General features: G+C 30.9%; 1 protein-coding gene and 1 long non-coding RNA gene across 2 annotated transcripts in view; one reads left to right on the top strand and one right to left on the bottom strand.

The window, feature by feature from the left end:
• LOC111044612 (spermidine synthase) overlaps positions 1 to 9467 on the bottom strand; it is a 22196-nt gene extending 12729 nt beyond the window's left edge. Inside the window, exons 1-3 of the mRNA XM_022329802.2 lie at positions 9337 to 9467; positions 7315 to 7447; positions 901 to 1021 (exon numbers count right to left, since the gene is read on the bottom strand). Coding sequence (XP_022185494.1) covers positions 901 to 1021; positions 7315 to 7445 — 252 coding nt within the window. The 5' untranslated portion in view covers positions 7446 to 7447; positions 9337 to 9467. The remainder of the gene's footprint in view (positions 1 to 900; positions 1022 to 7314; positions 7448 to 9336) is intronic.
• Positions 9468 to 14273: 4806 nt separating this feature from the next.
• LOC120351452 lies at positions 14274 to 15519 on the top strand. Its single transcript, XR_005571410.1, has 2 exons — positions 14274 to 15044; positions 15468 to 15519. It is a non-coding gene; the product is annotated as an uncharacterized LOC120351452 (long non-coding RNA).
• Positions 15520 to 16462: the final 943 nt, after the last annotated feature.

Here is a 16462-nt window from a genome sequence, read left to right as displayed (position 1 = left end):
TCTTCCATTTTTATTTAATTAAAATTTCAAAATTATTCGAGCCCTGATAGAATGACTGACTCACTGTACAGTAGGTCGAAAATTTTAATATTGGAATGAGGGGAATTTTGGCAAGTTGAGCAAAAAAAATAAGGTCATATGCACCTTTTCGTTATATCTTCAAATGAAAAATGAGTTTTGTGGGTTGTCAAAACTCCCTCTGAAAGGGAAACTATGCAACTTATTCTATATTTTAGTAAAATAACAATGATCATCCATCCATGTATCATCTTCTATACTATAATAAAGGAAAGAACTGGATTATAAGCGTAGCCTATACAGATGTAAAGTATAGGGAAATTATGTTTGACGCATTATCACGTCAGAACTACTGGACTGATTAACTTGAAATTTTGCATATAGATTCTTGCTTAACCGAGGGTGGTTATAGACCAATTTTAAATTCTTCAAGATTTGATTACATCAAGTTTTCAGTTTGTCAAGTTTTAAATTATTTGTCATGCTTCCAGTTTGTATGGAAGCAGCAGAAGATTTCTCTTAAAAGGGAAATTAGAAGATAGGTATGATTGGGGATCCTTTTCGAATGATAAAAACAGGTTTTCTGTCACACCCAAATTTTTTCCGCAATTTTGAATCTAACTTCTTTTGTTAATTGAAAGGTGGTCATACTGATTTACTTGAAATGCAGCATATGAAATTTTAATCAACCGAGGATTCTTATAGGCCTATTTTGAATTCTTCTAGATTTCATTACGCCAAGTTTTAAGAAAGACCATTGCGAAGCACGGGTTACCTGCTAGTACAGTATATAAATTAAGTCATACAGCTCTCCTCACTTTTGTTCTATATACAGTATTATCTTTATCTCCTGATAAGACATAATATGTGAAATTTTCATACCTGTTTCGGACTTGGATGACTGCATAGCGGTATAAAGCTGATCATTTCCTGATAGGAAAACTCATCATATTCGGTGCACTGAATGATACCGTCCAGTATCAAGGCTTTACCATGATTTTTCCTACAAAATAAATTGATTAGTTCATTAACGATGCAAAAGTGAAAACAATTTCAAATAAGAGACATAAAAAATAAAATAAATGTCGAAGTAAATGGAAGCAGCTATAAACTTCAGCAACTGTTTACAATAAAATAGCCAACATATTTTATCACAATTTATTTAATATATTTTCCACAGTGAAAGTATAACCTTTCTTCTGGAAATTTTACTATTTATTAAATTTGGGTGTAGAGTAGAGCAGTTTTTAGCTGAGCCTGTTGTTCTCGCCCAGTCATGAATTAATTGTAATTGTATCGATAAATAAATAAATATTTTCCATTTACTGAGGCATTAAATGAAGTCAGTAAGCTGGGTTTACACCAAAGTTTATAACAAAATGTTAATAACTTGATCCGTCCAGGATACATAGGAGAAAATAAGGGGGGGGCGATTAGTGCAGAATAAGCTTCTTCGCTTCCTATTTTATATGCAATTTAGAAGAGCCTGTCCCTTGGGTCTTCCTTCTGGACGTTTGAGATCCCTTTTCAATATGGACTCTTTGAGGGCTAGACGTGACAGGTTTTCATTGATGTTTGTGGTGTCACTTTTGAAAAATTACATTAATTCACCCGCTCTCCTCTTTAGGATTGGTTTCCAGGTACCCACGTTCAATGTCAGAAGAGTTAGGACCTTTCATGTACCAAGATCAAGGACCCTTCATAACTTTTGCTCTCCACTTAATAGAGTTCTGAGGCTATTCAATAGCGTTTGTGGAGGTGTTGATGTGCATGGCCCTATTAGTGAGGCCAGAAGGCGCATTATTGAGGCTATTCATAATTGAATTTGAATTCAGTTTCAGTGATTCAATTAATATGATGTCCATGATTCTTATTAGTTTTATAGAAATGATCAAACCTACAGTTTAAATCCCTCAACTTTTATACATGAATATTTGTTGTTGTTAAAACCTTTTCATTATTCTTCTCTGCTTTCAACAATTTTCTTCCCACAGTGGCACATATTTTCCCTTAACCTGTTTCTATGCTCAATTGTAGGCCTATTCTTATTATATAACTTATTAGATAAGTTTAGATAAGTTTTCATTCTGTATTTATTAATTATGCTTAGATTACTTTCAATTACTTATGCTTTCCTCATACTTATCAACTTTCTTATGTATTTGTGAATTGCATGTACTGTATCTCTTATTTTTATTTATTTTAGTAACTTACTTTATTCGATTGTAAATGGTAGTGAAGACTGTTTTGGGCTTAATGCCTGTAGTCTTTTTTTTTGTTCTGTAATAAATAATAAAAAATAAATAAAACAAGTAATTTATTCTTATAGATTATATTAGATTGAATGGAACTTGAAAAACAAATATATGTTCATCATGTGTATGATAAGTTATGTTCAATCTAATAGAATCTATAAGGATTAAGTTATTAACATGTTTTTATTAACTTTGATGTAAAAGCAGCTTAAGATGGTGACTTCGATTTGGACAATTTGTGGGGAGAATCAATCAATTTTTCGAATTTCATATATTTGTGTACCATTCATGTTAGCAGATTCAGACACTTGTTTAGATTCTAACACTTGTCCTGCATGTAATAAACTGTCATCTGTCATAAGTTGTTTAGATCTGTCACGTGTTTAGATTCTAACACCTGTCCTGCATGTAATAAACTGTCATCTATGATAAGTTGTCATCAACTGTCTCATTGATGCAAATAAATTGAAAGTGGCATTTGTTCAAATGCTAATTAATAAATAATTATCATTAAACGAAAAACCCAGTTAAATGCTGTAAATCACCCCCAAAGACTTCTGCTACTGCAAATATTGAGTCAGCCCGGGCTGACAAATAATTTTTGTATAGTATCGCTCATCGAATTTCCATCTAGCAGTTTACCCTGTTGTCAATATTTGTAGTAAGATCAGAAGTCTTCGGGGTGATATTTACAGCATTTAATTGGGATTTTCTTTTAATAATAATTATCTGTCTCTATCCACGCACAAGCCTGGAGTTCATGTGGGCATCAACCTTAGCAAAAAAAAATGTATGTGAAACCTTTGAGATATCGTACCTCCTAATAAATTCTGTCTTTAGTAAAAAATTGTTTTGTTTTTTTGCAAGGTATAATAAATTATTGACATACCGTACCTATGTAATTTTTCTGACGAAACGTTTTGTAAGGTTTTAAAATGTTTCAAGGTTAGTCCTATATGAAAAGACTGAAAACAAAAAATCTATTCATTCGAGGCTACTTGAAATTAATCACTTTGTTGACAACGCTACTTGAATAGGTACGCTTTTCATAATATCTTTGAACGAACGAGAATAATAATCAACTTTTATAAAATATTATTCTGAAGAATTTTTCTGTTATTCTCATTTTTTCTATTAGTCGCTGCTGATGAAATATTATTTCGCATCAAATTGCCTTATAGTGAGATTCCCTCGAACTGTCAGCATTCCCTATAAACAATATCAATGCTTCCCATTTAAATAATGCTGACAGTTTAAAATGGATCATACTATAGAAGCACCTGTAGTGATGTCCACGTTATAATGGCAGTGTTTGATTAGCAATGTCCTTGTCTATCATTCAACAAAGCTGATAGCGCTATCTCTTTCTTGCTTTGCTCTGTTGCCAAATCGTCTTTTAACAATGTAGAATTAATAATTAATTAACAAAATATTTCATCTTAATCTTTAAAATTCATAATGAAATTATTGAAAAATATAGTTTCTTGCTTAATAAAATATAATTCAATTTAAACGAGAATGAACAGTTAATATTAACATCAATAAAACTGTATCAGCTACCGTCTATAGAAGGCATTGACAAGACAGAGGATCGGCAACGTTGTTCTGCTATCTTTCTCCACTGCCATTATAACGTGGACCTCACTATAGTAAATAGGATTAGTAGTTGAATTGCATTGCTGCCTTTTTGAAACCTAGGAGGGCGAAATTGATGCCCTTTCTCACACTCAATACTCACTATTGTTCAACATTAGACAAATTCTTAGAAGCAGAACTGTGAAATTTTGATTAAAAAACGTCGTTACTTTCAAATCAAGTGTTTGACAATGAATTCAGCATTATCAGTTCTTATTCTCAAGTGTTTAATGGATAATAAGCTACATGTGTAGAGCCTAATCTTGTTAAAAAGTACCTATATAAGCTATAATAATATATAGAGATCCCACGAAAACTGAATTGAAGTACTTCATTGAACAAGCACTTTCGACTGAGTGCTTGACTGAAGTTGGCCATACTTACAGAAATATTGTCAGCTCTTCAATTATTGGTAATAGTTTTCAATTACGGAATTCGTTGATAGAGTTTGTATTTGAACCGAATTTGTATTGGAAATAGATTACAAAAACACAGATCGGTTTTGGCTCAATCAAAGAGAAGACTAACGGTTAAGATTATAAAATTGTGGTTTAATAAATTGAGTATGTTTTATTAAACAAAACTAAATCGTTTCAAAAAGTGATGAAAATTGTATTAATTTTACAAAAAAATCTTATAGTGTGGGACCTACATAAAAAATAATGAATCAATTCTCCATGAATAGTGAGATAGATTAATCCGTGTTTCGGATGATGGACACGTTAAACCGTCGGTCCCGGCTGCCTAAAAAGCAGTCGTTAGGTCATGTCAGAGGCCCTGAAATTGATCAGTTGCGACCTGAAAACTCTGACACGAGACCTGAGCCAGCCAGGTCACTCGATATTATTATTATTATTTTATCGGTGAAGAATACATGAAAGAAAGAGTGCAATAGAAACATGAGAAGTATATAAAATAGAATCTGTTTTGGGTTCAGTTTTATACTTATACATAGTGGAATAGATAACTAAAGTTTGGAATACAGTCCTAATTTAAAAAGACATTTTTCCCACATGAACCTTCTTTACACTCATATACCAGAAAGGATAATTAGGAACAGTGAAATTGTATAATGAAGTATTGATACAATATCATAAGGTGTAGGTCTAATTGAATCATTTCAGATAACATTCAATCCCTCTTGCGGTAGTGATAGGCTACTATAAAAATCTGGTGTGGCGCACTCACACAACTTTCCTTGCCGTTATGAAAATTTATCACCTGACGCTAGTGTTCCCGCGCATCTCAAGTCTACTATTCAAAGATTTGAGCCAGCTGGTGACAAGTCAATAACGCTGGAGACACACATGAGGTCTGCTATCTCTTCATAGTGAATGATTTAATAGAATCAACAATAATTTGCAATTGAATAATCACATTTTCTCGAATTTGAAGCTTATTTTCAATTTTAGGTGAAAATGTTACTGAACATTAATTGTAGAGATTTTCATGCTCAATCTACTCCACTTGATTTTTTTTGTTTCAATTGTATCTGAAGCCTGATAATTGGGAATCTATCTGCATTGTTGGGGCGGAGCTCCTGAAATTTTTAAAGATATGGGAATTGTGGCAGTTGATAGAGCTTATCGATGACTATTTTAGGTATGAATTTGATCAAAATCGTTGGAGCCGTTTCCGAGGAAATCACGAAAAACCCTGTTTTTGACAACATTTTCGCCATTTTAGCCGCCATATTGTTCGTGTCGGATCCTTATAGTGAAAGGACCTTAAGTTCCAAATCTCAAGTCATTCCGTTAATTGGGAGATGAGATATTGTGTACACAGACGCACATACACTCATACACACACACACACACACACACACACACACACACACACACACACACACACACACACACACACACACACACACACACATACATACAGACCAATACCCAAAAACCAGTTTTTTGGATTCAGGGGACCTTGAAACGTATAGAAATTTAGAAATTGGGGTACCTTAATTTTTTTCGGAAAGCAATACTTTCCTTATCTATGGTAATAGGGCAAGGAAAGTAAGAATGTTTATAGATCTACTGTCTAATATACAAACAAACAAAATGTACCAATAGTCTGATTAATTTATTATCTATCAGCCAATAATTTTCAAACAGAAGTGGTCTGGAACATTGGACTAGAAAGTTGAACTTTGGAATTTGCCAAGAGACAGTTTCTATGTAGATTTGGAATTATCTAGAGAGCGAATAGGGCTAATTATACATGAGATATGACTCAATACACTTTGGTAAGAATAAGGTTCATCAGAGACAAAGTTTGTATCAGGAACACACTTGACTTCCACTAATGAAACAATTCATGGCCTTGAGCTATTAAAAGTAAAGGAATCTGATATTGATTGTACTTAATCACTTCACTTTATCAAATATTGATCGATCAGTGTGCTAGTTAAATTTCTCTGTCACGACAACCTCCTTCAAAATGATTGATGTCTCAAAATTAAAAATATATATAACTTAAACCTAAATATAACATTTGTACATTAGCCATCTTTTTCACTATCCATTACGAACTGCAAATCTGCAAGTAATAATCCGTTTTGAACTATTTTCTACGACACTACAGTCCAATTTTTCAATTATAATAAATGTATAAATTAGCTAAATTTGTGCATTGTAGCTACGGTAACTTGAATTGATTGAAGTTCTATGTATAAAATTGAAGTTTTTGTTAGGGTACGCTTGATTATCAAGAAATAAAAAATAAAAATTACATTAATTTTGAAACACGATGTTGGGAAAAGGGTACTTATGGATTTTTATGTTTTATTTCTTGAATTCCTTGACTGTAACTTACTACTATAATTTTTGAACACATTGGATAACTTTAATTGATTGAATTTCCACTATATGGATCCAAAAATAATTTCAAGGATTATCATCCTATTAAAAATTTAATTCCTATCCTAACAATGTTTAAAGAAACTAATGTTAATTATTCTAGAATTTTTCTTTTGGAAAATTTAATTCCTATCCTAACAATGTTCAAAGAAACTAATGTTAATTAATCTAAGCTAAGAATTATTCTAGCCTGAGAATTAGGTTCACAAATTTTCCTTATATTACAATTATTCCTGTGTGTTGATAAATTTCAATTATGATTGAGCATTTTAAAATACCAAGTGTTTTTTTTTTTACTGGATTATACTGATATAGTTTCAATGTCCTATTTCCTTATAAACTTTTTTAAAAACTCATAAGAGTTCATGCAGACTTATCAACTACGCCTATATTTGTTTTGTTCTTGAGTGGAACAGGGCTACAGAACTTTTCGAATTGAAATGATGAAAAGTCTTCTGCATGGCAACTGCTAAACAATGAATTTTCAACTATTATTGAAACGGTATTGAGTTTTTCTATTGCTGTATTTTCTTGGAATAGGTACTCACGTTTGAAGCACTTTAATGTCTTGGAACTCGGATTTTTCAGAGTGTAGGACTTTCTCAACCTCCAGTGAGAGGCAGACTCCCGGCCACAATGTACTCAACTCACTAAACCAGTCATTTTTTATGGCATCCATTCCTGAAAATGATAACAATTTATCACAAATTTTATAGAGTATACAGGCACTTCGGCTTACAGAACCAAAGTTTCATGTAAGAAATAACATCACATCTTCAGTTGTATGGTGTACTCTGAATTCCATCATATGCAATAAATTTATATTAATATTTGTTTTGCGTATAAAAATTCAGAGAGGAGATGAAATTTCATCTTGAGTCAATTTTCTATTTTTTAGAACGGAACTTTTAGGTTTAATCTTCATGTGACTTACAGCTTTCTAAATATTTTATATTATTAAATAATAAAACAATAATTAAAAACTATATATTTATAAAACAATATTCTATTTGTTTAATTTTTTGTTAAAAGTAGCTTGGTCGGAAGAAAAATTAGAATACACCTGTAACTTGATCTATTACTGTAAATTAATAGCATGAATGATAAATCTGCAACGGATATTATGAATAAAGGTAGCAGTTTCTGTAGTTGAATCATCAATAGTAAAAAATAAATAGATGTCATCAATTTGCTATTCTATTCATGTCTGGAGTGTTTTATTCATAAGTGTCGAATATGCATCATCAATATTTTTGAATTAGTCTACATTTTCTAGTCTTGGGAACAAAATTGTTTTCTTAGTTCTATAAAAATAATAATGTAATAATAAATTTGAGTGGCTGATTATAACGAACTCTGACAATTTTTGTATGATTATGATTTTTTATGAAAATTGTTGGTATGAATTTCTAAATGATATTATAATAGTTTTATTAAGCTACTTCATTTTAGTGTAACCCACCATCATATAATAAAAATTTGAAATTATTGGCACGCCAAAATCATTATTCATAAATACAGTAGGTACCAGTAGTTATAATATTGCTTGAAATACTTTAACTAGCAATAATAAAATTAAAAATATTAAAATTTTCAATTGAAATCATATCGAATATCACACAGTAAATAAGGATAGAAACTGTGTCAATATTGAATAGTTTAATAAATTTAATACATCTGTTTCAAATAATTCAATCAAATAGCTACATAAACTAGATAATTTTATCAAACTTCAGTCACCCACGCAAAGATTCTTCAACACAATACAATCGTGACTCAAGTTAGTGTTGTCAAAAATTATTAAAAAATAAGAATATCTATAATTGAATAGGAACAGATTAATAACATTTTTAAATGAGGAACTCTTAAATTAAAGAGGAAAATTGAAAATATTTCAATAATAATTTTAATAAAACATTAAAGTAATAATTACCATATATGTTAAAAGGCGTGTTGTTTTTATTATTAAATTATATTTATCGATTACTTATATCCATTCCACAAAATAATATATTTCTTTTATAGATGGAATTTACTGTGATATTGCATTTATTCAAATGCTACTAATGATCAATAATAATTGGGATTTTTGTTTAATAATAATTATAAAATAATTAGGTTATTATTTCTTCAATATGTTGATAAGGTCAGATATGAATGTTACTATTATCATAGAAAAAACCATAAAAAACTTTTATATTCTATCTTTTCTCTATTTTATTAAAGTTGGATACACCTACTTCTATATAAATATTGTCCATAAATACCTTTAACATAACAACGCTGGACCATGACAGACATTTTGAACTAACTTATTAGTTAAGTGGAAATAATTTATGGAAGTGATAGCAGAAAATTATGTGTTTTTATAGACTTGAAAATTTGTCTAAAAAAATAAAATATGTGTAAGCTTAGCTAAGATTCAGTTGACAGAAGCAGGTTAAGATAGAGTTTTATACATGTCATAGCATTATGTGTTGAAGATTTACAGTAATTGAACAAAATGAACTCAAAAAGACATCAAGTATTGTTGTTAATAAGAGTGTTGCATCTTTATACAAAATACTCACCAATATTTCTTCAAAATTCCAACAGAACTGGTACCGTACCTCAATGATACTTGTGCTCCTAGCTTCAAAACACAACTGCGACTGTGATAAACTTTTGCTGTCAAAATGTTAAATACGTGTCTGCTAAACAACTTCAATGCGCATGCGCCAGATATATCTACGCTCACTACAAACACGCAGGTCAATTTCCTCTTCAGTAAGGCGATTCACTTCAATTTGTCAGAATTCGTTGTAAGAGAAGCGCTAGTGTTACCCGGAAGAAATGCTGACTGCTTAAAGTGGGTTTCCTCTTCTACTGATAAAAATATCAATGCAACCGGTTCAACAGCATTCATGGTGTGAGAATTTCTTTGGTCTTGGGATAGTTAATCGATGGAGATTACGATAATAATTATAATAAATTATTTTTGAAAGAGAAAGACAGCAATAACAAGTCATTCATAACAATAAAATAAATTGCAGATGGCCTGTATAGAAGGAATGAATGTGTTGTATAGCGTACAATTTTTATATCATTTTAAGATTATATCTTATGATATTAAGCTTTTTATATCAAAGCTTGAAATTTTCGCTCTATACGAATGGATATATTGAAACACTATAAAAGTTAACAAATACCCTTTTATCTATCACAACACATCTAGTTCAAACTCAACAATAGCAGTTTTCACGTGTATAGGGCCTACTCTAGAGTCATTGAAAATGGATCTTGAAGAGTTGAAACTAGATGTGTTGTGATAAAATAAATGGGTACTTGATAACTGATACTAAGTTTCAATAAAATTATTGTAGCAGCCCTAAAAATAAAAGTAAGTATTTGAATGAATATATTTACAATACATTGCAACGTATAGTCATTTATTTTAATTCATTCATACTCCATGTGTACCGTACCTGATTCAATACAGCTATAGCAAGGAAATATTTCAATAAGTAAATAAAAAATTTGAAATTAAAATAGTTTTTGATGGAAGTATAAATGAGATGAATTAATCTCTATTTTGATGATAAGATAAATAGGCTACCTCTTTTTCACTATCGGTATTCCTTTATATCACAGCTACTACAAATTATTATAATCATTGTAATATTATCTTTATATTAAATGAGATGAAAATCTTTTCTTCTTTTTTGCTTCGTTAAACAATACTACATATTTCACATACATTTTATTTGTATTAATAAGCAAAAAAGAAGGTCGTCGACTCCTAATCCTAATATAATACCGTACCGTATGCAAGAAGCTTTCAAAGTTAACACTTGAAATTCAAATTTATGTTATTGTTGCAACATTAAAAGAATGCATAATAGTCATTTCAAAAAAACAATTGGACATTTCTAAAAATCGACAGTATATAAATTAGACACAATATAATAATTATATTACAAATTATTTGTTGCTGCATAGATTTAATGTTTGACTACTGTGAAATTGTATTTTGTATATTGTATTTCATTTATAATGAATTTTGTATGTGACCTGTCTTATTATATACGGTACTGATGTACTCTGGCTCAAATAAAGATCATTGAATCACGAAAAAGTCAAATATATAAAATAATTTCATGATAAAAAAAGATAAGTTATCTCCTGAATATTGGTCTACAGAATGTTCAAGTGTGCACCACTTTATAATCATTTTTTGCAATAAGAATACTTCTTCCTCATTAGTACAATTACTTCAACCCCAGGAAATGATCTCACACGTTGAGTATACTTTTGAAGCATCCGTGATTTACTTCCATACTATTCTAGTAATAACTGTTAGCTATTTTGTGGAATGAAGTAAATGAGGAATTAAGTACAGTACCGTACCTGATTATAATAATTAAGTATACAGACGGCGCGTAAGGCAACACACCATATTGTGGGATCTCTCCTGACAACATTATTCTTATACCATCGCAGATCGTCAGCAATGTTCAGCACTATTAATTTTTTTATTTAATTGCAGATTTTGTTAATGCCCAATAGTGGGCTGAGGTCTCATTATTCCACTTTATGGAATTGCAATGTCATATTATCAATGCATGAGCCTGGAGCTTCCCTCACCAAAAAAGAAAAAATCATGTACTAATTATAATGATTGAAAATTTTATTGAAATCATATTGCTGATTCTTCTTCTATTACTAAAAAATTATTCAGCTCAGCCTACATATATATGTGTGTGATCAAATTATCTTATTACTTTCCTTGCCCTATTACCATAGGTAAGGAAAGTATTGCTTTCCAAAAAATTTAAGGTACCCTAATTTCATGTTTTCTATACGTTTCATTACTTTCCTTGACCTATTACCATAAGTAAAGGAAGTATTGCTTCCCAAAAAAATTTAAGGTACCCTAATTTAATGTTTTCTATATGCTTCAAGGTCCCCTGAGTCCAAAAACATGATTTTTGGGTATTAGTCTGTATGTGTGTGTGTGTGTATGTGTGTGTATGAGTGTATGTGCGTCTGTGTACACGATATCTCATCTCCCAATTAACGGAATGACTTGAAATTTGGAACTTGAGGTCCTTTCACTATAAGGATCCGACACGAACAATTTCGATCGAATGCGATTCAAGATGGCGGCTAAAATGGCGAAAACGTTGTCAAAAACAAGGTTTTTCGCGATTTTCTCTAAAATGGCTTCAACGATTTTGATCAAATTCATACCCAAAATATTCATCGATAAGCTCTATCAACTGCCACAAGTCCCATATCTGTAAAAATTTCGGGAGCTCCGCCCCATCAATGCAGATAGATTCCCAATTATCAGGCTTCACATACAATTGAAACAAAAAAAAATCAAGTGGAGTGGATTAAGCATGAAATTCTCTACAATTAATGTTCAGTAACATTTTCACCTAAAATTGAAAATAAGCTTTAAATTCGAGAAAATGTGATTATTCAATTGCAAATTATTGTTGATTCTATTAAATCATTCACTATGAAGAGATAGCAGACCTCATGTGTGTCTCCAGCGTTATTGTCCTGTCACCAGCTGGCTCAAATCTTTGAATAGTAGACTTGAGATGCGCGGGAACACTAGCGTCAGGTGATCAATTTTCATAACGGCAAGGAAAGTTGTGTGAGTGCGCCACACCAGATTTTTTCGTATAGGGCTACTCTTGAATAGAAATAAAAATTAAAATCTAAGTACCCTTTTTTTTAAATTGTTTATTTACGACATGTTTTTGCCATGATGCCATTATCAAGTCATCATATAATAATTAAATGAGTAAACATACTTTTATGTTTTACAGATGGAATTGAATAGAGAATGCATTTATTCAAATGCTAATTAATATATAATTATTATTGAACGAAAATCCTAAATAAATGCTGCAAATCACCCCGAAGACCTCTGCTACTGCAGACATTGACAACAGGGCTAACAGCTAGATGGAAATTCGATGAGAACTACTATCCAAAAATTAGTTGCCAGCCCGGGAATCGAACCCGGTACCTCCCAATTGCTAGTCAGGAATGCTTGCCCTTACACCAAATGCAGCATTTATTTAGGATTTTCGTTCAATAATAATTATATCTTTTATGTTTTGTTGGTTCTGAGGCTAATTTTTCCTTACACTATATCAATATCAAATGTTTTATTAAATTCATATACAGTTATAATGTTTTTTAAAATACGCAGAAGAGATGGATTTTACAGTTTTGGCTTTAATGTAATCTTCTAAAAAATATGCCTAAATTAATGTGGAAGATTCCTTCATCAAGAATAGTATAGTCCTAGTAATAATAATATCGAGTGACCTGGCTGGCTCAGGTCTGGTGTCAGAGTTTTCAGGTCGCAACTGATCATTTTCAGGGCCTAGGTAGTGATTCTGCATATTCAACAAATAATAGCGTAGGCTATTCATAACAGAACATTATTATTTTATTATCGTGATTTTGGGTCAATACTTGAACTTTTTAATAAGTATCACTTAGTTACATATACGGTAACGAAATTAAATTTATATTATTTCACATACTATTTGACCTGGTTGCCTGGCTCTTATTAAGCGTATTTTCTAACGACTACGGTACACTTATTTATAAATTAATTATTTTAGACAGAGTTTTTAATTAATTAGTACCTATTTAATGTATATGTATGGGTCTACATTATATCCTCTACAGTCCCACTGTCCACATATGTGGACAAACATTTCTATGATTTTTAAACCAAGTAGGAGTTCAAATTAACCGCCATGTTACTAGCCACTGCCTTCGGTATACTATTCACTACATCCCTACCAAAGCTCATCGATCTCTTGTCACTCACTCCAGTTTGATGCAAATGTCTGCCACTAGAGTCACGTAGTTTTGAGGTTAGCCCAACACTAAGGTAAGTTTGTTGCTCTGAGTTATCTTTTAGCCCAATCTAAGTAGTGTTAATGTTATTTTTTAATGTTTAAATGTTTATTGAATCGTTTTAAACTGTTTTCACACCATTATCATAGTTTTATAAGTAACAGTGGATAAGAAAAATAATTTGTCCACACTTGTGGACATTGGGTTTCAATAATGAAAGTGGTCAATCAGAATTTGTCCACAAGTGTTGACATTGGGTCTCAAAGCTATACATTTTCTATTATGTTCACTCTCACTGCTACTTGTGGAAACGTTGAATACAGGACCCAGCTCATTATTTTTTTGAGGATGATGCCCACATAAGTACTAGACTTGTGCATGGACAATTTTATTTTATCTTGATGTATTTATTAATGCTTATGTATAATAGGCCAGGTTTGTTGAAAAATAAAATTATTCAAAAATTGAATACAATAAGGAGAAAACTTTGTAGATAGATTAGAAAAGTTTGATAGATTAGAAAAATTATATTTCAGAGATGAATGTATTATTCCCCTTGAATTGATTAATCATATCTGATTCATGATTCATCATTCTCATCTCAATCATTCTGATTCATATCTTGATTCATCAAAAAAAGACATCATGGATCTACATTTTTTCAAAATGAGGACTGCTCAACTCCTCATTCAAGATCAGAATCAACCAAACTTCGACTCAGAATCAGATTCAGATGAGGAACCTCCTGCGAAAAGACAAGCTGGAAGACCTGGAAAAGTTTCTCTTCCTCTGCCAGAGGTGAGGAGTCAAGGAGCCCTTCATCTTCCACAGGCAATGGATGTAAAAGATGCACAACGGTGTCGCAATCCAGGTTGTAAAACAGGCAAATCACGGATCAAATGCTCACAATGCAATGTGTATCTATGTGTTTTAAATTACAGGAATTGTTTTTATGATTTTCATAAGTAGGATTAAGAAAAGAACTAGATGTTGGATTAGAGGATTAGGATTAAAGGACATTTTATTCACTGTAATGAATTATTATGTTACTATTCTTATGTTCGATTTTGTGCTCTATTAGTTTTGTTCATTAACTCCTTAAACTATGAAAGAGCAATTTAAATTCTATTAAGTTTAACCTTATTGCATTCAAATAAATTCTAGTGTATTCAGTTCTCTGCAAATTAAGATTATTTAGTATAGGTTCAAGTTCAGGACATTTTATTAATGTAATTTTTTTATTTTCTTACTATTTTTATGTTTAGTTTTGTGCTCAATCAGTTAAGTTCATTAATTCCTCAATCTATGGAGAACAATTTGAATTATAGTAAGTTAATGAAGATTCAAATAAATTCTTATGTATTCAGATTTTTTGAAAATTAAGATTAGCCTATTCAGTACAGTATAGGTTCAAGTGGCTATGGATTAGGATTAGGATTAGGATTGAAGGAAATTATTTTATTCACTGTAATGAATTATTATGTTACTATTCTTATGTTTGATTTTGTGCTCTATTAGTTTTGTTCATCAATTCCTTAAGCTATGAAAGAGCAATTTAAATTCTATTAAGTTCAACCTTATTGCATTCAAATAAATTCTAGTGTATGATTATTTAGTATAGGTTCAAGTTCAGGACATTCTATTTTATTAATGTAATTTTTTTATTTTCTTACTATTTTTATGTTTAGTTTTGTGCTCAATCAGTTAAGTTCATTAATTCCTCAATCTATGGAGAACAATTTGAATTCTTGTAAGTTAATGAAGATTCAAATAAATTCTTATGTAATCAGATTTTTTGAAAATTAAGATTAGCCTATTCAGTACAGTATAGGTTCAAGTGGCTCTAGTATAGAGACCCAATGTCCACAAATGTTGACAAATTTTTAAAAAAAAATAAATGATTGGAAAAAATTTAAACTCGAATTTTTATGTATTTTAATGTGTATTTAAGCCCAAAAAACCTTGATTTCCAAAATTAATCACATTAATAACTTCTGGGACTGAAGAGGATATTATATTATTTGGAAATCATTACCGTACAGCATCTAAAGTGCCATTTGATCCGATTAGAAAAACGTTGCACCAAATTTGTGACCAAATTTAATATTTCAATAGGACTAACATAATGAACTTTTAATTTTTAAATTTGATAATTTGATCTATATGAGCAGAAGAAAGAAAAACTAAAATACGCCGTTGGTAATCTACCGTAATTTATTGATATATACAGTAGTGTTTGTGAAAAGAGATAATAAAAGTTGAAGAGTTATTAGTTCAAGCTCAATATACAGTATATATTATATTTTCATCAGTATAAATAATATTGTATATTGTAGAACATGGGATATGCAGTTATTCTAAAATTCAAATTATGGCGGGAAGGATGCGTTTCGTCAACTTGTGCCTTCCAGTTCTCAACTATCGTTTTGGCACTGGTTTCCATGATCCATGAACGATCGATCAGCTGTTGACTCAATTGGCTGCTATTTGGATTTGCTTGGTGTCTGCAATTCTTCTGCTTTTGATAAAAAATACCAAATAAATCTGTTTGTCTTTATTATTTTCAAATTGTAAATTAAAATCATCATCAATATGAAGCGGGAAACCAAGCAAAGGCTGGCAGTTGTCGTGGATCTTGGAAAAACTGTTTTCCATTACGGATATATTCCTCTCATTGTTTATCTAGGTAAGCTTTTGCCAATTCACTCACGTGTTATTGTCATCGACTAAAATAATTGCATTTATTGTAGTATAATATTCTCTTGGAGTGAATTAAGTTTTTTGAATTAATTAACTAAAACTCTACTAATTAGTAAACCTACTAAT

The sequence above is a fragment of the Nilaparvata lugens genome, chromosome 1, assembly GCF_014356525.2.
Source record: "Nilaparvata lugens isolate BPH chromosome 1, ASM1435652v1, whole genome shotgun sequence".
In the NCBI taxonomy this organism is placed as follows: domain Eukaryota; kingdom Metazoa; phylum Arthropoda; class Insecta; order Hemiptera; family Delphacidae; genus Nilaparvata; species Nilaparvata lugens.
This window is presented reverse-complemented; position numbering and strand designations above follow the sequence as displayed.